The sequence below is a fragment of the Phaenicophaeus curvirostris genome, assembly GCF_032191515.1.
Source record: "Phaenicophaeus curvirostris isolate KB17595 chromosome W unlocalized genomic scaffold, BPBGC_Pcur_1.0 scaffold_34, whole genome shotgun sequence".
In the NCBI taxonomy this organism is placed as follows: Eukaryota; Metazoa; Chordata; class Aves; order Cuculiformes; family Cuculidae; genus Phaenicophaeus; species Phaenicophaeus curvirostris.
In genome coordinates this window covers 2,552,828-2,575,870 of record NW_027206663.1, presented here as the reverse complement: position 1 = coordinate 2,575,870, position 23,043 = coordinate 2,552,828, and the positions used below count along the sequence as shown (strand labels likewise).

Below are 23,043 nucleotides of genomic sequence, written 5' to 3'. Positions count from 1 at the left end.
TGACCAGGGGGGTAAAGCCCCTCCCACTGTAGAGGAGGATCAAGTTCGTGACCACCTGAGGGACTTGAACATATATAAGTCTATGGGACCTGACGAGATGCATCCCAGAGTCTTGAAGGAATTGGCTGATGTGATTGCCAAGCCACTCTCTATGATATTTGAAAAGTCATGGCAATCAGGAGAAGCGCCTGGTGACTGAAAGAAGGATAACGTTGTGGCCATTTTTAAAAAGGGTAGAAAAGATGACCCTGGGAACTACCGACCTGTCAGCTTCACCTCTGTGCCTGGGAAGATCATGGAACAGATCCTCCTAGAAGCTGTGCTAAAGTACATGGAGGATAGGGAGGTGATTCAAGACAGCCAGCATGGCTTCACCAGGGGCAAGTACTGCCTGACCAACCTAGTGGCTTTCTGTGATGGGGTAGCCACATCAGTGGACACAGGAAAACCAACGGATATGATCTATCTGGACTTCTGTAAAGCCTTTGACATGGTCCCTCGCAACATGCTTCTCTCTAAATTGGAGAGATATGGATTTGATGAGTGGACTGTTCTGTGGATAAGAAACTGGTTGGAGGGTCTTATTCAGAGAGTAGTGGTCAATGGCTTGAAGTCCAGATGGAGATCCATGACTAGTGGTGTCCCTCAGGGGTCCATACTGGGACCAGTGCTGTTTAATATCTTCATCAATGATATTGACAGTGAGAACGAGTGCACCCTCAGCAAGATTGCAGATGACACCAAGCTGAGTGGTGTAGTTGCCACACCGTAAGGACGGTATGCCACCCAGAGGAACCTGGACAGGCTGGAGAAGTGGGCCTGCGTGAATCTCATGAGGTTCAACAAGGCCAAGTGCGAGGTCCTACTCCTGGGTCTGGGCAATCCGCCGTTTCAGTACTGGATGGGGGATGATGTGATTCAGAGTGGCCCTGCAGAGAAAGACTTGGGGGTGCTGATTGATGGGAAGCTTGACAAGAGCCAGCAATGTGCGCTCACAGCCCAGAAGGCCAACCGTATCCTGGGCTGCATCAAAAGAAGCATGGCCAGCAGGTCGAGGGAGGTGATTCTGCCCCTCTATTCCTCCCTTGTGAGACCTCATCTGGAGGTGTCCAGTTCTGGAATCTTCAACATAATAAGGATATGGAACTGTTGGAAGAGGTCCAGAGATGATCAAAGATGATCAGAGAGCTGGAGCACCTCTACTATGAGGACAGGCTGAGAGAGTTGGGCTTGTTCAGCCTGGAGAAGAGAAGGCTCTCGGGAGACCTTATAGCGACCTTTCAGTACCTGAAGGGGCTACAGGAAAACTGGGGAGGGACTTTCTACAAAGGCATGTAGTGATAGGATGAGAGGGAATGGCTTTAGATTAGAAGGAGGAAGATTTAGATTAGACATTGGGAGGAAATTCTTCAGGTTGAGTGTGGTGAGGCATTGGCACAGGTTGCCAAGGGAAGTTGTGGATGTGCCATCCCTGGAAATATTCATGGCCAGGTTGGGTGGGGCCTTGAGCAGCCTGGTTTGGTGGAGGTGTCCCTGCCCATGGCAGTTGGGCTGGAACTAGATGATCTTTAAGGTCCCTTCCAACCCAAAGAATTCTATGATTTATTAAGATATGGCGTTAGATTTCCTGTAAGGTTGTCTGCTTTTTCCCCTCCGTCTCCCCCTTTTGATGTAGGAAAAGTCTGCGTTATGAAGCAATTTAAGCAAAAAAGCAGGACAACGCACCCACCCACTCCCCTTCCCTGTCTAAACTGACTTTTTCTCATGCACTGCTATCCCTTGGACTAGACATTACTCAAAGATTGTGCTGCTTGCTCCTCTGTGAGCCACAGTGTGGGCTCTTTTCCTTTCTTTGTCTGGAGTTCACATTCTGATGGTGTTAGACAACCTTCTCATCAGTCTACTCTCTTTATATACAAGCTTTTGCTTTTCAGACTGCTGCAAATAGGAGTCTAGGAGGTTCCTGGAGTGATGGAAGACAACTTCCTAACACAACTGGTGAGTGAACTGACTAGGGAAGGTGTCCCACTGGACCTGCTGTTTGTGAACAGGGAAGGCCTTGTGGGACGTATGGCGGTTGGAGGACGCCTAGGGCACAGCGATCATAAAATTCTCACTTCTAAGAAAAGTAAGGAGGATGGTCAGTCGAACAGCCACCTTGGACTGCTGGAGGGCAGACTTTAGTCTGTTCAGAAGGCTGCTAGATCAAGTTCCATGGGAGACAGTCCTTAGGGGCAAAGGAGCCCAAGAGGGCTGGATGCTCTTTAAGAACAAAATCCTGGCAGTGCAAGAGCAGACCATCCCTATGTGCTAGAAAATGAGCCAGCGGGGAATAAAACCAGCCTGACTGAGCAGAGATCTATGTGGATCTCAGAAAAAACAGGAAAGTCTATGAGCTTTGGAAGAAGGGGCAGGCATCTTGGGAGGACTACAGGGATGAAGTGAGATCGCGCAGAGAGATAATCAGAAGGGCTAAAGCCCAACTAGAACTTAGATTGGCCAATTCTGTGAAAGATAATAAAAACTGTTTCTACAAATATATCAACAACAACAGGAGGGCCAAGGAGAATTTCCATCCTCTACTGGATACAGAGGGAACATTAGTGACAAAGGATGAGGATAGGGCTGAGGTACTTAATGCTTTTTTTGCCTCACTCTTTAATAGCAAGGTCAGCTGTTTTCTGGGTACCCAGCCTCATGAGCCAGAAGACAGGGAGCGGGAGTAAAACAAAGCTCCCTTGACCCAAGAGAAATATTTAGAGACCTGCTCAGCCAACTAGACATTCACAAGTCCATGGGGTCAGATGGAATCCACCCGAGGCTATTGAAGGAGCTGGTAGAGGTGCTCCATAGACTCCTTTCCATTATCTACCAGCAGCCCTGGCTGACTGGGGAAGTTCCACTTCACTGGAGATTGGCAGAGGTGATGCCCATGTACAAGAAGGGCCAGAGGGAGGATCCAGGGTAACTACAGACCTGTAAGTCTGACCTCAGTGCTGAGGAAAGTCATGGATCAGGTCATCTTGAGTGCTATCACACAGCACACATGGGACAACCAGGTGATCAGGCCCACTCAGCATGGGTTTATAAAAGGCATGTCTTGCCAAACTAGCCATATTTCCTTCTATGACAAGGTGACCTACTTGATGGATGAGGGAAAGGCTGTGGGTGTAGTGGACCTGGACTTCACTAAAGTCTTTGACACAGTTTCTCACAGCATTCTGATTGAGAAACTGGTTGTCACTGGCCTGGACTTGCAAACCCTCTACTGAGTAAAAAGCTGGCTGGGTGGCCAGGCCCAGCTGGAGGTTGGTCACAACTGATGTTCCCAGGGCTCAGTGCTGGGTCCAGTCCTGTTCAATATCTTTATCAATGACCTGGATGATGGAATCAAGTGCACACTTAGCAAGTTTGAGGACAACACTATATAGGGAGGAAGTGTTGATCTGCTGGAGGGTAGGGAGGCTCCGCAGAGGGATCTGAACATGCTGGATCAATGGGATGAGGCCAACGGGATAAAGTTTAACAAGTCTGAGTGCTGAGTCCTGCATTTGGGCCACAACAACCCCATGTGGCGCTACAGGCGTGGGGAAGAGTGACTGGAAAGCTGCCTGGCAGAGAAGGACCTGGGGGTGCTGGTTGACAGCTGACTGAACATGAGCCAGCAGTGTGCCCAGGTGGCCAAGAAAGCCAATTGCATCTTGGCTTGTATCAAAAAAGGTGTGGCCAACAGGACCAGGAAAGTGATTCTCCCCCTGTACTTAGGGCTGATGAGGATGCACCTGTGTTCAGTTTTGGGCCCCTCACTACAAGAAGGACATTGAGGTCCTGGGTCACATCCAGAGAAGGGCAATGAAGCTGGTGAAGGGGCTGGAGAACTGGGGTTGTTTAGCCAGGAGAAAAGGAGGCTATAATGAGGTGGGCATTGGTCTTCTCTCCCAAGTGACAGGTGATAGGACAAGAGGAAATGGCCTTAAGTTGCACCAGGGGAAGTTCAGATGAGACATCAATAAAAATTTCTTCACCAAAAGGGTTATCAGGCACTGGCAGAGGCTGCACAGGTAGGTGGTTGGGTCCCCATCCCTGGAGTTATTTAAAAGATGGGTAGATGAAGCACTCAGGGATGTGGCTTTGTAATGGACAGGTATGGTTAGACTCGATGATGTCAAAGGTGTTTTCCAACCAAGCAGTTCTATGAAGTAGCAAGCATTTTTTTTTGTAACTACAGCCTGTTGACTCTCCTTTCTGGGGCTGAGAGAGGCCAGGTGTCTCACAGGCATTTCTCCAGGATAGCAGTCAGCCTTGCTGTAGTTTAACCAACTCTACCATCGTGCCATGCCTTTGCTGCTTTTCCTCAACACAGCCCTGTGCAATTAATAATAAAGGGCTAAATATATATCCTCCCCATCGGTGATGATGATTTTTGTGGATTATGAGTATAAATAGTGCTGTAAGCACTAGTAAACTGCCTTTGGTGTTTTGTAAGCTTTTTCTCATCCTTCTGAAGTAGTAGTGGTGTGAGTCAGTGCTGGGGTGAGTGGCTTCCTTAGAGCAGGTCCTTAGGAGTCCTGAGTAAGACAAAACAAAAGAAACTTCATTAGGTGTTTGGAGGCACAGGTACTTGGTGAGGTTGCAGTCACTTTCTCTTCATTATCCTTAGAGAACAGTAAGAAGGGAGGCTGCTTCTGCTTTCCAGAAAGGGCTTTTCTTACTGGAGATCTCCAGGCCAAGAGCTCTGAATCTAAATAAATTTTGTTCTTATTTTATTAAGGCTTTTTTTCTTGCTTGACAGGTAATTAAGAAAAAAGAAAAAGTTCAGTAGTTTTTTTCAGTAAGTTTTAATTCTGATTTCAGTATTAACTCTGAAAGAACAACTACAAGTAATATTTGTTTTGAGCTGGTTAGATTGTAGAAAATCTTTAAAGTAATTACTCCTTCTCTTATCATTTCATTATAGTAATAAATCCTACCTGTGTCCTCAGAAAAACTTTGTATGTTTGATTCTAAAAATTAGTTCATATAAAAATTCCCTGTCCAAACGTGGTGAACAATAAATTTGCAGGGACAGCTAGAGTAAAAGCAAAATCCCTGAAACAGAAATAATGCTTATGGCTTTTCCAGTGTTCATTTATTTGGAAGGCAGACTGAGGAGAAAATATAAAGGTCACTTCTCTTAATAATCCGGGCTATTTTTTCTGTTTACCTTTTTCCAGAAATTAAGTATTATCCTGCTTTAAAAGGTGGTTTCTTCAGCTGTCTTTTGTTTTTCATGGTCTAGAAGGTTTGAAATTTGCATTGCCCTCTCATACAAAAAAGCAAACCACATTTCAAAAAAAGAAGTGTGCATTGCAACATACTTTTCTTTTTAAAATAGTCCTTCTTTTCTGGACCAGTTTTATCACTGGCAGGAATATTTTATAAGCATATAATATTTGCAAAACCAAGATATAACAGTTCTGTTTTCTACTTCATGAATTTTATGCGGATGAACAAAACAATAATCTTTTTTAGAATAGTCTTGGTTCTTCATGATTTCATTATTCGGAGGGTTTCTCTTAATATGGACTACAAGGGTATTGTCTCTGTTAAGTATATGCCTATGGTGGAAGAAACAGAATTGGTTTTGTTGGTTTTGTTTGTTTGATGGATTTCTGGGGTTATTTTTTTGTTCTGAATTTGGCATGATTCACTTTCATATGCTTCATAGATTTCAGTAGTTGTGACTGTCCTTCCTCACTAATAGCATCAGCATTGCCTCATCTTGAGAGGTATTGATGTGTTGTTCGAATGACTTACTGCTTAAAAAAACAAAACAGAAAATTTGTTTATTTCTAGAACAGCACAAAAAACAAAGAGGAAAATACCCTTTTTGTTGCTTTATAGAATATCTTAAGGAGATCCAAAGTGGGAAAGACTAACTGACAATTTCCCTGGTCTGATTGCATGCAAATTGTGTGTGTGTTTGTGTGTGTGTGCAGGGGGGGGAAGTGCACATGTGTTTATATGGCAGTAATGGAGGGAATATGTTGGTCTTTCCTTATGCAGTGCTTCCCTGGTACAGTCGTCTTGGCATCTGCAATCCATGCTCTGATCAGTGATGCATAGTAGGCAGCAACCTACTTCAGCCTATTGATTTCTCTAAGTTGTCAGGCAATGCAGTGATGCTCTGCTTTAAAAAATTCTCAGGGCAGTGTTCGGGTTGCACATCAGAGCAGCCTGCATGTGTGTTGGATGAGCAGAAAGGCCCAGTCCATTGGAGTCTCTTAGTCCTCAGGAATGAGACTTGCTACTGTGTAAATAAAAAAAAAAAGAGGAATAGGAAAGTCTCAGGTATCCTTTCAGATCAAATTAATGCAGTGTTTGACTAGCTATACTCATAGCAGATAAGACTACACTGAGGCTGTGGCCAGCAAGGAATGTGTGTCTGTTGCTTTTTTCATGTTCAGAAATATTTGCAGTTTGGAACAAGGAAAATGTGCCAGTTGGATTTTTGCTCCTACCATCCTAAAGCAGCCTGTTGTGGGTACTTCTGTGTTGTCATAGACTCCAAATCTTCCTAACGTGAAAATAATCAGAAAACTAATTGTAGAGCAAATGTCCACCTGCATAATCCTGAGTATCTAGTCAAGATAAAGCTTGTTTATAGCTAAGTATATTGGAATCTCCTTTCCCTTGCATTGCCCTTGCCCTCCAACAGAGAGCAGATTATTGCTTGCTCCAAAGCAGGTTTAAAGTATTGTTTCCCTGAGGGCATCATTTTAGTAATGCATAGAATCATGGAATAAATGAATGGTTTAGGTTGCAAGGGACCTTAAAGCCCATCCAGTTCCACCCCCCTGCCATGGGCAGGGACACCTCCTACTGGATCAGGTTGCTTAAAGCCTCATCCAGCCTGACCTTGAACACCTCCAGGGATGAGGCAGCCACGACTTCTCTGGGCAACCTGGGCCAAGATCTCCCCACCCTGTGCAAGCACGCGTTGCTGGCTCATGTTGAGCTTCTCATCCACAAGCACACCCAAATCCCTCTCTTCAGGGCTGCTCTCAGTCCACTCATTGCCCAGCCTGTATTTGTGCTTGGGATTGCTCTGACCCAGGTGCAGGACCTTCCACTTGGCCTTGTTGAAATTCATAACGTTAGCACAGGCCCACCTCTCAAGCCTGTCCAAGTCCCTCTGGATGGCATCCCTTCCCTCCAGCACATCGACTGCACCACACAGTTTGATGTCGTCAGCAAACTTGCTGAGGATGCCCTCAATCCCATTGTCCATGTCTGTGACAAAGATGTTAAACAACACTGGTCCCAATACCGACCCCTGAGGAATGCCACTTGTCATCAGTCTCCACTTGGACATTGAGCTGTTGACCACAACTCTGAGTCTGACCATCTAGCCAATTCCTTATCCACCGAGTGGTCCATCCATCAAATCCATATCTCTCCAATTTGGAGACCAGAATGTTGTACGGGACAGCACCGAACGCATTAGGTAGATGATGTCAGTTACTCTTCCCTTATCCACCAGTGCAGAGTAGATTCCTTACCTTTTGCTTGGGTTGCTTTGGAAGTATGTAGTTAAAGTCAAAATTTGAGCTGGGAACCACACATGCTAGTACTCCCTGCCTTCTGGACTAAATGACCAGTTTTGTCACATGAAATAACCATATTCATAATCTGTTTTCTCCAAGTTAGGTGTGGGGAGAATTGGTGACGCTGTCTTAAGACTACGTTTGGTGTAGGAGCACATTGAAGTATTTCCTGAAGGATATGAAACATTTTACATGCATTGGTCTAATACTTGACTCCAAAAAACTTGTTTCTCTAGTTTAAAACTGTTTTCTTTCCTCTGAAGTCAATTGCTGTTGTGAACAAAATTATTAATAACTGTATGTAGTAGAACTTTAATATTATACTTAGTGTCCTCTAGAAGAAAGAATAAAATTTGTTGCAAAGGCCACTGCTCTAATGCAGTATTCAGATTTCCAGTGACAAGAGTAACCTCAAATAGATTTCCCATCAGTTCATAGAATCATAGAATAACCAGGTTGGAAGAGACCCACCGGATCATCGAGTCCAACCATTCCTATCAAACACTAAACCATGCCCCTTAGCACCTCGTCCACCCGTCCCTTAAACACCTCCAGGGAAGGTGAATCAACCACCTCCCTGGGCAGCCTGTTCCAGTGCCCAATGACCCTTTCTGTGAAAAATTTTTTCCTAATGTCCAGCCTAAATCTCCCCTGGCGGAGCTTGAGGCCATTCCCTCTTGTCCTGTCCCCTGTCACTTGGGAGAAGAGGCCATCACCCTCCTCTCTACAACCTCCTTTCAGGTAGTTATAGAGAGCAATGAGGTCTCCCCTCAACCTCCTCTTCTCCAGGCTAAACAACCCCAGCTCTCTCAGCCGTTCCTCATAAGGCCTGTCCAGATATGATTTCCTTTCCACTTGCATTCGTATCAAAACAATGTAAAACTATAGAATAGGGAATGAGAGCCAGGAAATAAATGAAATTATATTAGTAGTTGCAGACCAGAAGCTTGTCACGTTTGGTTTCCTCATACTGAGTTTTTTGATCTAGAATAGTCTGCAAGCCATTCATTTGGGGCTCTGTTACAAAGAACACCAGGGAGAAAGCCTAATAAAAAGTACAATGTTTTTCAAAGGGAATAATGCTACTTGAGTATGCAATAGCTGAACAAACAGGAATTGAACAGCATATAATTCTGTACATTATGCAGCAGCTTTAAATATACATATTAATACGGTAGCATATGCTGTAGTTCTGAAATTGCCATGTAAAGTAGCAGTTTTTAGCAGCAAGATACTGCTCTATGTGAGACTCCTTCAAGTGTAATGAATAGTTAATTTCAGCTCTGTAGTCCATGAGAGATCAGGGAAGGGGTAGAGTATTCCAGCAACCAAAACCAGCAGGATGTGCTGAGATGTGCTTTTAATGGAGCAACATTTCAGAGCTCTTGGGGGTAAATTCACAGATGTTCATCTGTTACTTTTTATTCAAACTGAGGAATTACTGCTTCAAACGGACAAGCAGGCATATGAACTGCACATTGCAGGGATGAGATAATAGTTTTTGGTGCTTATTCTGAGGTGGTGGATGTCTTGTATTTTAATGTTTGTGTAACTGAAAGATGAAATAAAAATAAATGAAAGCATACACAGGAAGTGGCACCGAAAAGTTGAGTAATGTTTTCCCTCATCCCTCTTTCAGAGCACGTGAGGATGCTTGTTGATCCAATTAATGTATGTCACAGATGGGAAGATTCAGCTCACAACTGAATCTGGCACTCGCACATCTCATGGACTTGCGAGTCTTATGAGAGGTGAGAACTAGGAGATGTCTTGGTGAGAAATAAGATTTTTTTTGTTGAGTAAGCAGAGGTCAAAAACTTTGGATATTCCAGGTTCATTACTGATATTATTTTGTGTTTTCAAATTGTTTTGAAAATAGTTCAGCATTCAAATATTTATATAGGAAAGTGATCCCATTTAATCTTAAAACATTGTCATTGCTTTGTAGGACTAAGATAGTTCTATTTATCTGGACTTTTAAGACTTGCTTGGAGAATTTAAGAAGGGCAGCAGGCATTGTCATACGGACATCGGTCACAACTCTCATCTAGAGATTCAGACTGCAAAGAAGACAGTTTCTAATGAAATGGTTGATAATATTTGCAGCTCCTGATATATGTCTCTCTCCTTATCAGAGGAGGAAGCCTGTTTGACTAAGTAAACAGGAAAAAAGAGATATAGGGAACAGTAATCTTTGTTACGTAATGTAATTACTTTGGTATAATGAGTGATCTATTTAAACCCTTCCTCAACAGATACAAATAACCAAATCAAAATAGTCCTTCTAGAAGCATGATGCTAGTTAAACAGTTCTTTACCTCCCCATTTGACTGAAGAGATGGATTTGGGGGAAAGTTGTTTTTATTTAAAAAGTGGACAACTCTGGTATTGTACCCAACTGCTTCCTTTGAATTATTCTGCCAAGTGAGAGAGCAGAGGAGATTTGCAGAAAGGGATGGGGATGTTGTTTAAGGGGACAAGACTGAAGGCATTATTTCTAGATACTTTAAATTTCTTTTGAAACATTTAATGTATAAAGAAAATAAATCAATATCCCTCTATGTAACAGCCCTGACTGAAGTATTTAGATTTATTTTGATGAGAGTTGGGATACTTACTGACAGTGTTAAAAGTTAAAGGCCCAGTTTTCAGTTTACAGATCTTTATCATCATAGCAGAGGCTAGATTATAGAATTGAACTCTGTTCTGCCTTTCTCATTGTGATACCAGTGTTTGAAGTAATTCTCTAAGTCTTTTGGTTTTAGTATCTTGGGCAACACTGAAAACTAATTTATATGTAGTCTTGTCTCTGTCTTGTTCTTTAAGTGCACTGTGATAACACATTAGGTAGGTGACAGCAGTATGATGTAATAATCCAGTATGTTGCTGAATTTCATCTTAAATTAATCGGATCCAGAAAACAACTTTTAACTATTAATAATAATATCAACAACTGTGGTGATGGAGGAATGATTCCTGTTCAACATTTCTGCCAGCAAAGGGCAAGCACCCTTTCTATCTTTACTTGCATCTGTTTCAGAATTTATATAAACACCTGTTTTTTTTCTTCAAATAATTTGTGATGTTGTTCTTTTTTTCTTTCTCTCATTTATTTTTATGTAGGTTATGATAAAAGTTAAGAACATAGAAAGAAAACCTCTCCTTATCACAAAAAGTAGACTTGCAGACATGAGACCTGCATCAAAAAGGAGATTTACTACCACTGCAAGACCAGTGTGTACTTTGAGATAAGTAAAATCAACAAATATCCCTGAGTCATGTGGGTTTAGTTTCATGTTCATCAGCAAGCCTAACCCTTGACTATTTTGGTAGGCAACCAAAGCTAACAAAACAAAGCATGAAGCACACTTCCACAAGTACAGCACCTATCAGCTTATCACAAATGCTAATAGTTGTAGTATAGATAGGTTATTGGAAGCTGAAGCCCAGAAATAAGTGGCAAGAGAATGCAGGGATCTAGAAGGGAGAGATAATTACTTCATCATTGCATGAAAGCAGCATGTTGCTTGGCTCACTGGCAGACAGAGACTTGCCATCCCCGAGGTTTTTTGTCTTCTGTCCCCTTGGGGTTTTTTTGTCTGTCTACAGTGCACTGTAAAAGTGAAATAAATAGTGGTGGTTTTCCAATTGTTTCCTTTTCCTCTGTCAAAGGATAGTTGTAAGGTGTTTCTTGGCAATGTCAGTGAAAGTTAGAAACGTTATATGTTACCAGAAGTGCTTTTTATTTTTTTGTTGGAATCCTCAGTCTAATAGCTTAGGTGCTGTAAAACCTGGTCTTGGAGGCCAAACCATGGCATGTTGAATTCCAGTAACTTGCTTAATAAATTTAGATGACGTATGAATTGCATTTAGTTGTATAATTTGTCCTCCTTCCTTCGATTGTTTTTCTTTAATTTAACCTGGAAGTTTTGCTTCCTTAATTGTGCAGTTCCATTTTTCTGTTCCCCCTTGCCTTTGCAAACTTTTTGCTATCTCGGTATGTGTTATCTGAAAAGTTTTGATTTTTTGGGGTGTGAGACACTAAATTAAAAAAAAAAAAATCTCATATATTATTTTACTGTTCAACCCTATGATTGTTAATAGAGGTTTGGATAACATGTTGCATACTAAAATGCTATCTAGAATCTGATTAACAGACAAATAATTATAGCTTGTTGAAGTTTTGGGTGCTGCAGGTTAGAGGCAAATATTCCGAAGAAATTCTTGGCTCTGACAAGAAAGAATGGTATGCCTTGCACATTCAAGAAAAAATAGCGTGTGACTTTGGAGGAAGGGTTGGGCTCCTAAATTACCTTTTTTAGAAAATTGTATATTAATCTTATCTGCATTTTGAGGTGCAGCTGTGTGCTTTGAATGTGCTAGCACTGGTTTAGGCAGTAGAAGAATGTACATCAGGCTCCCTCACCCTCACACACCTACCCCATACCTATTCCAGGTGCTTGCTCTGCATGCAGTTCCCAGAATTTAGGGCCTGGGGTACATACATAAATATTGTTTGAACTATCAGATATTTGTATTTTATAAATACAGAAAGAAATGCAAGTGACTTGCTGTTTTGCTGACTGGCTGGATACTAAGTAAAAACAATGAATGAACACCAAACTAAAAATAAATGTAGTATATTATATACAATATAATAAATGAAAATAACATCCAATATGATAAAAAGAAACAATACTAGTTATTATGCACAATATGATAAAATAACAATACGAGCGATGCATCAAATCATTACCACAAAATGTTACAGTGATTAAGAAAAGGATATATCACCAATTACTGCCTTAATAACGTCATACAGGCCCACACTTTGGCCGGGAAGCCCCATTGCAGCCAGTGCCAGGAGTCTCTTGGAAACTGGGAAAGTCCTATGCGGTGCATCCACCCATAGGTAAGGCTTCTGACCCAGTCCCAGAGCTTGCCCACCTTTATACTAAGTGAAAACAAAAATAGCTTACATAGCTTTGTGCCAAGTGTAGGTGTGCGCTGTTTCATGAACCATAAGGTTCACACATGCCAGGGACATTGACCAGACATCCGAGCACAGTTGAGTTACTGTCATGACACAGCTGCACACACTATTTATTGTCTGGATGGTCCTACTGTAGTCCTTGTTTGTTCTGGGCAGAGGGCCCAGAACAGACACCACCTGTCGGATTCATGGAATATAATTTATATTTATCCTTGAGCTCACTGTCCAAGTTAAACAATTACTAATTAAATAGATGATCAAAGACTTTTCATACGCAGTAATCAATTATTATTTAATGAATTTCCACCACACTTGCACTCAGTTTTCTGTGCTTTTGGAAATCTGTTTTTCTTACATGAAGCCTAATCTGCATCCCATGTCTGTAAAGAGGTGGTTCACGCCTAATATGGAGTACTGGTGTGGCAAGTTTTAGCCAGTTTTGATGATGGGGTGCACTAGCCAGGACTTCCATGTATTGATTTGATTTCATCGACTAATAATTGGAACAGTGAGAAACAAAGGAAGATCTAGCCTAGCAACAGTATAGAAAAACTGAACCACAAGAATTTGTTTTCATACAATATGTCCCCTTGTGTGGATTTTGTCTGTGTGCCAGTGTTACCAAGGATGTTCTGATTTATAATATAGGTGACTTTTGCACATGCCTCTTTTTGGTTGTGTGGCTTTATTTTTTTAAGATTTTATTTTATTACAATAGTTCTACAGGATTCCAGTCTGCATTTTGAGGCTCTGCCGTGGTCAGCACTGGACAGCTAGAAAAAGAAAGATGCTTCCCCCTGATATTGGCTCCAGCCATGCAAGGTTGACTCATTTTTGATGATGGTGTGGTTTTAGATTTTCATCCTGTAACTCTTTCAACCCTATAGTTTTAGTGTCTTTTTCTCTGCATCTTTGTCGGGAAATACAATGTTGTACTTGATTATTTTTGCTGGAGTCCCTTGTAATGCTCTGGTGACCAGAGAAAGTTGATGAAAACATTTATCTTGTGAAATTTACAGTCCAAAATGATTGAGACCCTCCTGAAGTCCTACATTTGTTGTTGTTTCTAATCTTAAAAACTACTTTTCCTCCTTTTACTTCCATTTTGATTATGAATAAAACAAGTTCAGTAAACATCGTGACTCTTGCAGTAATACACAAACATTTGTTATAAATAAAATTAAAGCAATAAAAAATTTTGTAAATGCTAAGAATTAAGTCTTTCTGAATACAGGTGACAATAGAATCATGGCCATAAAGAAAGGGTCTCCCTTTCTAGGAGTTTTAATGGTATTTTTCATTTGGTAGAGGTGCAGCATTGATATTTTTCTCTTTTTCTTCCCCTTTTTAAACAAAGGAAATTACTTATTCCACAACTAGTAAGGGAAATGGGAGTGACAGTTTCCTCTTTTAGGACAAATGTAATGCTTCTTGATGGAAAACTATACTGACTTGTGCTTTTGCATAGCTTAAAATTTAACTGTTTGAGTGCAATCTTAAATTACTCAATCAGTTAAATGTTTTATGTTTTTGGAATGACCTAATAAATGCCTTTTACTGCAGGATGCCTGTGTTTCAGTCATCTTGTGTTGGGTTTTCTCAGATTGTGTAAATATGGCTATAGAAATACAGATGCACTCTTTTTAGGAAGTAGTTATTTTCTAATCTTTTTTAAATATCCTCCAAAATTTTTATCAGTGATTTCTGTCATCTTCCTTTATAGGTTTTTATCCACTTCCCATTACATGGGAAAAGTGCATGCACTGAGCCAGTTGAAGGTGAAAAAAGCAAAGATGAGGTTGGACTGGAAGAGGGAAACTTGAAAAAAAAAATAATAAAACTGAATTCTCCCCCTCTCTCCCTCCCTTAAAAATGAGCAGATCTTGCTGGAGATTGTCTTCAGTCTCAGCTGATTTAATTTCTGTTATTCCCTTTTGGTGGAGACATGATTTGTAGTTGAGTATAAGCCTTTAACTGTAGACATGCAATATGGAAAATTTCACCTCTTAGCAAAAAGAATTTAAATAGCAATTTAAAAAAAATACTGTATTTTATCTGCTTGACAAGCAAGGCATCTTCTAAGTTTCTTAAAACAACTGATAGTCTCTAAATATTTACTTTCATGAATGAAAGATCAACCTATTTCTTTTTGTGTTTCTTTAAGGTTATTTTAATAAAATCAGGAAGTTTAATCTGAGTTTGTTTGGATTTGTTGCTTTTCCTCATTTGCAGTCACTTTTCCATTTGTTATATTTATACTTGTGCTGTAGCAACTAAGCATAATTTTTCCCAGCAAATGTTGTAATGTGAAAACTAAGTAGCAGTAAAAGCTAACATGGTAGCGAAAACTATGGGAGGTGGATGCCCTGGACTATGGGAGGAATCTCTGCTGCCTGCTTCCTGTAGGAGGGATGCTAGCTTCTGCCCACTGTAGTAGAGCAGATACCTCCTCAAAAGCTAGCAACAAGCTGATCCTCTGAAGACTGATAGTAATCAGTCCATGTTCTTGGGCTCCCTCAGCATATTGCTGGGATGCAGACCCTTGCAGACAGCACATCCTGCTGTCTCAGTCTGTTCCCTTTGCCAAAAAAACAGGGCCTATGAAGTTCATTAGCAGAGTGAAGGCTTGTTTATCAAAATGTAGCTGTAGATTAGCAATACATTTTAACCTTTTATTTCCAGCCTTTGTTATAGCTGAATGTAAACTGGAGCCTGATGCCTGCTTACGTTTATATACCATTACAATTCACCTACAGGCATTTTAGTATATGCTACCTGGACTCACAGAATCACTAGGTTGGAAAAGACCTACAGGATCATCGAATCCAGCCATTCCTATCAACCACTAAACCATGCCCCTCAGCACCTCATCCACCCATCTTTTAAATACCTCCAGGGATGGTGACTCAACCACCTCCCTGGGCAGCCTTTTCCAGTGCCCAATGACCCCTTCCGTGAAAATTTTTTTTCTGATGTCCAGCCTGAACCTCCCCTGGTGGAGCTAGAGGCTTGTCCTGTCCCCTGTCACTTGGGAGAAGAGGCCAGCTCCCTCCTCTCTACAACCTCCTTTCAGGTAGTTGTAGAGAGCAATAAGAGAGCTCAATTATTTGGGAGTAGCTCCACCTATAGAAACTTTTCTTGAGTATCAATTACCTGTTCTTTCCTTACCCTTTGTTTTGAATTTACTTCCAGTTTCTCTTCAGTGCCAGTGTAGATTTGATGATTCCCACTTCATACTTTTGCTGCAGTGAGCTGCTGTATGACGGTTCCGGCTGGTTTCCCTCAGCTCAGATAGCCTATTAAGTCTCCCTCAAAAGCTTGAGCAATGTAGTTTTGGATTTTTTAGTAAATTTTGTTAAAGTACTATTATTGTGTGTTTGTAAGAACAACCTGCTATTTTTTGACCTGGTGGATGTGTTTGTTTTGATGTCATGTTATTGGTATTTTTGAATAGGCAGCTAAAAAGTTTACTGAGAAGGAATTATTACAAATATTTTTAGCTAAAGTTCACTTTATAATAGCTTGCTGTATTGTTGACTGAATCACAAATGGATGCAGCTCCCCTTGAATGAGAGGTTTTCACTACCAACCAAAACTAACCCTATTGCTTGGGAACCAAGAGTGGGAGGGGAGAGACAGAGATGGGTATAGAACAAGGCTCAACTCAATCGCTTCACTCAGTAGGAGTGGATGTGTGTTCAAATATAGACATTTTCTTACCCTCAGTCAGTAATAGCATCAAATAATTATTGTTAGATAATAACAAACAAGCTCTTTATTTTAACAATTGAAACACTAGAGTTCTTGGGATCTTTTGGAATAGATAAATACTTTCAGCAAAGATTTGTAACTTTGAGTAAAAGAGGAATTTTCCCTTTGAAGGGAAATGCATATTTGGACTGAGGGCTTGCAATTTTTAGCTGAAGAGACTTGTTCTGCACCTTTGGATCTGTTAGTGTCAATATCTTTGAGTCCCTGTGCAGGTGATACCTTTTGCCTTCCTCCACAAGCATGTAACCATCTCTATTCTTGGCAGGCTATAAATTACTGCTGGTGAAAGCTTTCTAGCAAAGCACACTGACTCAATTTTTTTACCTAGTACAAGCTTTTGATATTTTGTTTGGATAATATTAGATGATTAGGTTAAAAAATATTAAGGCTATGTCTGAGGTGGTGGAACGACCCTCCCTGTTGAGTACTCTTCAGTGTTGTGTACTAGTGGAGAAGGCAACATTTGATGACTGGTAAATTAAATTATAACAACCCTACTAGGACTGGAATTTTGTGAATTGTTCAGTCCCATGTTGAAACCTTTTTAAAGGTCATTTACAAAAATAATTTATTTCTTTAAATACAAAAACAGAAAAAGAAGAGGACAATTGTTCATAATTACAAGGCATCATTGCACTGTAGTTAATAAAGTGCTTCTACATTTTAGGCTGCAAGGACAGCTGATATTTTTGTTTAAACCCTCTGTAACTTAAGAAGGGTGGGTTAGGTAATTTGACTGTATTAGTGCTGTCATTGTTTAGACTGGGATCTGCGTTTATAAATGTTGCTGCTTGTAACATGAATTCTCAAAAAATCTCAGTGGAGTGGGAGGGAGGAGCCAGGAGCTGTGTTGTTCTGAATGATAGTAGAGACTTAAATCAGGTTTCCTATTAACTCTAAATTCACTCATCTGTCCAGGAAAATTTTAACCTTTTGAATGCTTGAATTATATTATCACTTTTAATTTGTGAGCATAGAATTGGAGTAACTGGTTAGGAACTTTTTTTAAAAAAAAATTGATTTAATAGAGAATCTTTCATTGAGTCTTTTTCTTTTGGAATTAATAAGAGTTCATGTTAGTCTTAGGCTTTTCCTCAGCTTATAGATAATAGAGTTTTATGTATGCTTCATAGGAAAGTGGTGTTAAAAAAATAAAATCTCCCGTACAATTTCTTCGAGACCATCAATCCAACTCTCATTTACTGGGAATTAATCTGAAATAGAGTTGGCTAAGTTTTAACAAAGCCTCTTTTTTTTTGCGATAGGGGAGAATGCCATGACTACTTAAAAACTAAAGGAAAAGGCAGAGGGAGGTGTTCTCATGATTCAAGGGGCAATTCCCCTCCCCTTCTCTGTATAAGTGTTGAGTGGAGCCAAGAGTAAAAATACCACATACACCTGGGCTTCTTCGTCCATGTTGTCATGCATGTCCCCCCACCTTCCTTTTTGTGCACTTTACAGCTTACTGCCTCTTCAACTTCAACTCTACTTTAACTGGTAAACATACTCTTGCAAAATTGGGGGGGGGGGTGTATGACCTCCTTCAGGGTAGAGTATCAGAGTACTGCAGTTGAATGTAATCCAGTGATGCTGACTGCAAAACCTGCTCTGAAATGTACATCATAAACAAATGGAAAAAAAATAGAGATTTTTCCTCTTTGTTTCCTGTAGCTTGAAGAGCTTTTTAAAAACAATTGGAGATACAACATTTTGGACTAGAGCTATGTATGTATTTATTTTTTTCCACCTAACTTTCATGCAATATTGCTTCCTACAACACACTTTTCTTATATTTCAGGAATACTAAGTCAGTTTTGGAGTTTGAGGGAGTGTGTGTTTTATATTATTTCCATTATAAATTGGTAATGTATAACACCTTACTTGTAGTATCTGTTCCAGATTTTATATGCACAGTCTGTTGAAGTTTGATACCGATACAGCATATAAAATTTGTTTGTATTGCTCTGTATCTGTACCTCTGACATAATGCTTGAGATCAATGTCATATTTACATAAAATCCAAAAGAAACACCCAAATTCTGCAGTGATAAAGCCAAACCTGAGTCTTCATGTTGGGAAAAGAGAGTTGGGTTTGTGTCTGATCTTCAGAGAATAAAGTTGAATAAAGAGACCTTGGTTCAACAGGGTGCTTTGTCGAGTAGCAGCTGAAGTAAACATATTTCTTATGATATACCATGTCTTCTTACAATATAAGAAAACCCAGCTCTTTTGCCTTGTGCTTTTTCATGACAAGTGGAAATGCAGACTTCTGAAACAGTGCATGCATGTCTCATTCTGTATTATAAATCTGATATCCTTTGTATTGTTAACTGCAGCAGTTTCCATCTCCAAAGAGCTACAGAAACATAGCTGCCATACCAGATTGCTTGAGTTGAAGGTGAACTTTAGCATCAGCTCAGTGGTGGGAAAGGAGAAAGCAAAGAGGTTAAGTGACTTGTGTCAATGAATCGGTGGCAGAATTGAGACTAGAACCTGGCTTTGTGCACTAGAGTGCACTACTTCCTTCTTACTTATTGAGAGAATGGTTAAATTTGCTGGCAAGTGCAGGGTTCCTGGTGTGGGGTTTGGAAAATTGCAGCCAACTTGCTGAGGTACTGGGAGTTTCACATTGGTCTTAATTGGATGCAACTCTGCTTCTGCAACTCTGCTTCTGCAACTCTGCTTCTGCAACTGTCAATTACCAAATAAATATTTTTCTTACTATCAAACTTTTATGAATGTTATGATGGAATAGCAAAGAGGGCTTGTAAACTAGCTTTTTACTTCTTTTGATTTTATTGGATATGAAAATGGTATGTGTTCATCATATTTCATCAGTCACCAAGCCACTTTGCATCATTTATCAGCAGTCCTGGTTAACAGTGGAGGTCCCAGTTGACTTGCCGATGTGATACCCATCTACAAGAAGGGTTGGAGGGAGGATCCTGGGGAGCTACAGACCTGTCAGCCTGACCTCAGTGCTGGGGAAGGTTATGGAGCAGATCATCTTGAGTGCCATCACGTAGCACATACAGGACAACCAGATGATCAGGCCCAGTCAGCATGGGTTCATGAAAGGCAGGTCCTGCTTGACCAACCTGATCTCCTTCTGTGACAAGGTTACCCACTTAGTGGCTGAGAGAAAGGCTTTGGATGTTATCTACCTAGACTTCAGTAAAACCTTTGACACCATTTCCCACAGCATTCTCCTGGAGAAACTGTCTGCTCATGGCTTGGATGAGCATACTCTTCACTGGGTAAAAAAACTGGCTGGATGGCTGAGCTCAGAGAGTTGTAGTGAATGCAGTTAAATCCAGTTGATGGCTGGTCACTGAAAGGAGGTTGTAGTGAGGTGGGTGTTGGTCTCTTCTCTCAAGTAACAAGCAATAGGATGAGAGGAAATGGCCTCAAGTTGCGCCAGGGGAGGTTTAGGCTGGATATTAGGAAATATTACTTCACTGGGTTATCGAGCATTAGAACAGGCAGCCCAGGGAAGTGGTGGAGTCACCATCCCTGGAGGCATTTAGAAGATGTGTAGATGCGGCACTTAAGTTTAGTGGTGACTTGACAGTGTTAAGGTAAAGGCTGGACTTGATAATCTTAAAGGTCTTTTCCAAACTAAATGATTCTATAATTTTAAACTAGTATTCAAAGCAATTTCATTGAGATATATTATTTCTCAGAAATAGATGACTATTGATAATGAAATATTGTATTTTACTTAATAATGTAAGCTCTCTTTTTTTTTCTTCACAGGTTTCCACTTGAGTGGCACAGTGACAGAGCCTGCAGTGCAGTCAGAGCCAGAAACTGTTTGCAATGTAGCTATCAGCTTTGATCGTTGCAAGATTACCTCAGTGACCTGTAGCTGTGGAAACAAAGACATATTTTACTGTGCCCACGTTGTAGCTCTCTCTTTATACCGGATCCGCAAGCCAGATCAGGTCAAACTGCATCTTCCTATTTCCGAGACACTCTTTCAAATGAACAGAGACCAACTACAAAAATTTGTACAGTATTTGATCACAGTGCACCACACAGAAGTTTTGCCAACTGCTCAAAAATTAGCAGATGAAATTTTTTCTCAGAATTCAGAAATCAATCAAGTGCATGGTAAGTTTGATACCTGTTCTTCCTTTTGTTTAATTTCCTCTTTGGTTTTGAGCTTTTTTTTGTGGTATTCAGAAGCATGACCACCTGAGGTTCCTTCCAAACTGAATTACTTTGTGATTTTATGTTTACTACAGAAGATTCTATTACTGACAATTTGATTTAAGATATTTAGGAAGAAATACTTTTTTTGAAAATAGAAAAGACACATTTGTTAGACACAGAGTAGGTAGAAGAAAAGAAGATCTTTCTAATAACAGAGCTCATCTGAAGCCTAGCCTCTCTCCTTAGGGTCTGGTGACCCAGGCAAGTCCAGGAAGTTGGTGCTACAAGAAGGTGAATTTTTATAGAATCATAGAATCATAGAATAACCAGGTTGGAAGAGGGATGCTTTAGGGATTTGCTGCTCTCTACAGCTAAAAAGAGAAGTTAAAAAACAATCCTAAGGTCAAAAAGCAGGCAAATAAAAATTTACTGTTTTAAATGAGAGAAGCCCAATGACAAGTAGAAAACTCTGAGAAATTAAAGAATGGGATTATTCTAAGAGTTCTGAAGATAACATCTGCCTGTCCTAGTATAGAGGTGTTCAGCTTTTTCAAATCGTAAGCTAGTAGTGAAATACAAACCTGGTAATGCTAAATGTTGCTAGGACTGGAAGAACCTGTAGACCATCAGTCATTTTCCTGTTTTCAAATACCCCAGAGGAGCTGGAAACAGCATGTGATATGATTGGCTTCTGTTTTGATGACTTTTATTTCTTTTGAGAATTACTGAGATAATTGCAATGGTGGAAAGGTAAAAACCACCCAAATTATATCTGGAATTGTCCTGAGGAGGCATTATGTATGAACATAACAAAGTTAAATCTAAATTCACAGAATCACAGACTCACCAGGTTGGAAGAGACCCACCAGATCATCGAGTCCAACCATTCCTATCAAACACTAAACCACGCCCCTTAGCACCTCGTCCACCTGTGCCTTAAACACCTCCAGGGAAGGTGAATCAACCACCTCCCTGGGCAGCCTCTGCCAGTGCCCAATGACCCTTCCTGTGAAAAATTTTTTCCTAATGTCCAGCCTAAAACTCCCCTGGTGGAGCTTGAGGCCATTTCCTCTTGTCCTGTCCCCTGTCACTTAGGAGAAGAGGCCATCACCCTCCTCTCTACAACCTCCTTTCAGGTAGTTATAGAGAGCAATGAGGTCTCCCCTCAGCCTCCTCTTCTCAAGGCTAAACAACCCCAGCTCTCTCAGCTGTTCCTCATAAGGCCTGTTCTCCAGCCCCTTCACCAGCTTCGTTGCTCTTCTCTGGACTCGCTCCACAGCCTCAACACCCTTCTTGTGGTGAGGGGCCCAGAAGTGAACACAGTATTCGAGGAGCAGTCTCACCAGTGCCGAGTACAGAGGGAGAATAACCTCCCTGGACCTGCTGGTCACACCATTGCTGATACAAGCCAAGATGCCATTGGCCTTCTTGGCCACCTGGGCACACTGCTGGCTCATATTCAGTCGGTTGTCAACCAACACTCCCAGGTCCCTCTCCTCCAGGCAGCTTTCTAGACAGACTTCTCCTAGTCTGTAGCACTGCATAGGGTTCTTGTGCCCCAAGTGCAGGACCCGGCACTTGGCCTTGTTAAACCTCATGCCATTGGACTCAGCCCAGCGGTCCAGCCTGTTCAGATCCCTTTGCAGAGCCTCCTTACCCTCCAGCAGATCCACGATTCCAACCAGCTTAGTCATCCGCAAGCTTGCTAAGGGTGCACTCAATGCCTTCATCCAGGTCATTGATAAAGACATTGAACAGGGCTGGACCCAGCACTGAGCCCTGGGGAACCCCACTTGTCACTGGCCTCCAGCTGGATTTCACACCATTTACCACCACTCTCCGGGCCCGGCCAACCAACCAGTTTTCCACCCAGGAGAGTGTGCGCCTGTCCAGGCCAGAGGCTGACAGTTTCTCAAGCAGAATGCTGTGAGAAACTGTGTCAAAGGCTTTACTGAAGTCCAGGAAGACCACATCCACAGCCTTTCCCTCATCCAGCAGCCGAGTGACTTTGTCATAGAAGGCAATCAGGTGAGTTTGGCAAGACCTACCTTTTGTGAATCCATGTTGACTGGGCCTGACCACCCGGTTCTCTTGCATGTGCTTCATGATAGCACTCAAGATCACCTGCTCCATGACTTTCCCTGGCACTGAGGTCAGACTGACAGGCCTGGAGTTCCCTGGATCCTCCCTGCGACCCTTCATGTAGATGGGCACAACATCAGCCAGCCTCCAGTCCAGTGGGACTTCCCCAGTCTTCCAGGACTGTTGGAAGATGATGGAAAGGGGTTTGGCCAGCACATCCGCCAGCTCCTTCAATACCCTTGGATGAATCCCATCCGGCCCCATAGACTTCTGTGTGTGTCTAGTTGGGCTAGCAAGGCTCTGACCACCTCCTCTTGGATCATGGGAGCCTCATTTTGCTCCTCTAGCTCCTGGGTTTGTACACAGACGGAACAACTTTCTTTACAATTAAAGACTGAGGCAAAGAAGGCATTAAGTACCTCAGCCTTTTCCTCATCCCCTGTCACTGTTGTTCCT

At 41.4% G+C, this 23,043-nt stretch overlaps 1 protein-coding gene across 3 annotated transcripts in view; it reads left to right on the top strand.

Moving 5' to 3' along the window:
- LOC138733792 (zinc finger SWIM domain-containing protein 6-like) overlaps nt 1-23,043 on the top strand; it is a 167,929-nt gene that overhangs the window by 63,610 nt on the left and 81,276 nt on the right. For all 3 annotated transcript variants that reach the window (XM_069881283.1, XM_069881281.1, XM_069881280.1), the window contains exon 2: nt 20,107-20,463. In XM_069881283.1, coding sequence (XP_069737384.1) covers nt 20,107-20,463 — 357 coding nt within the window. The remainder of the gene's footprint in view (nt 1-20,106; nt 20,464-23,043) is intronic.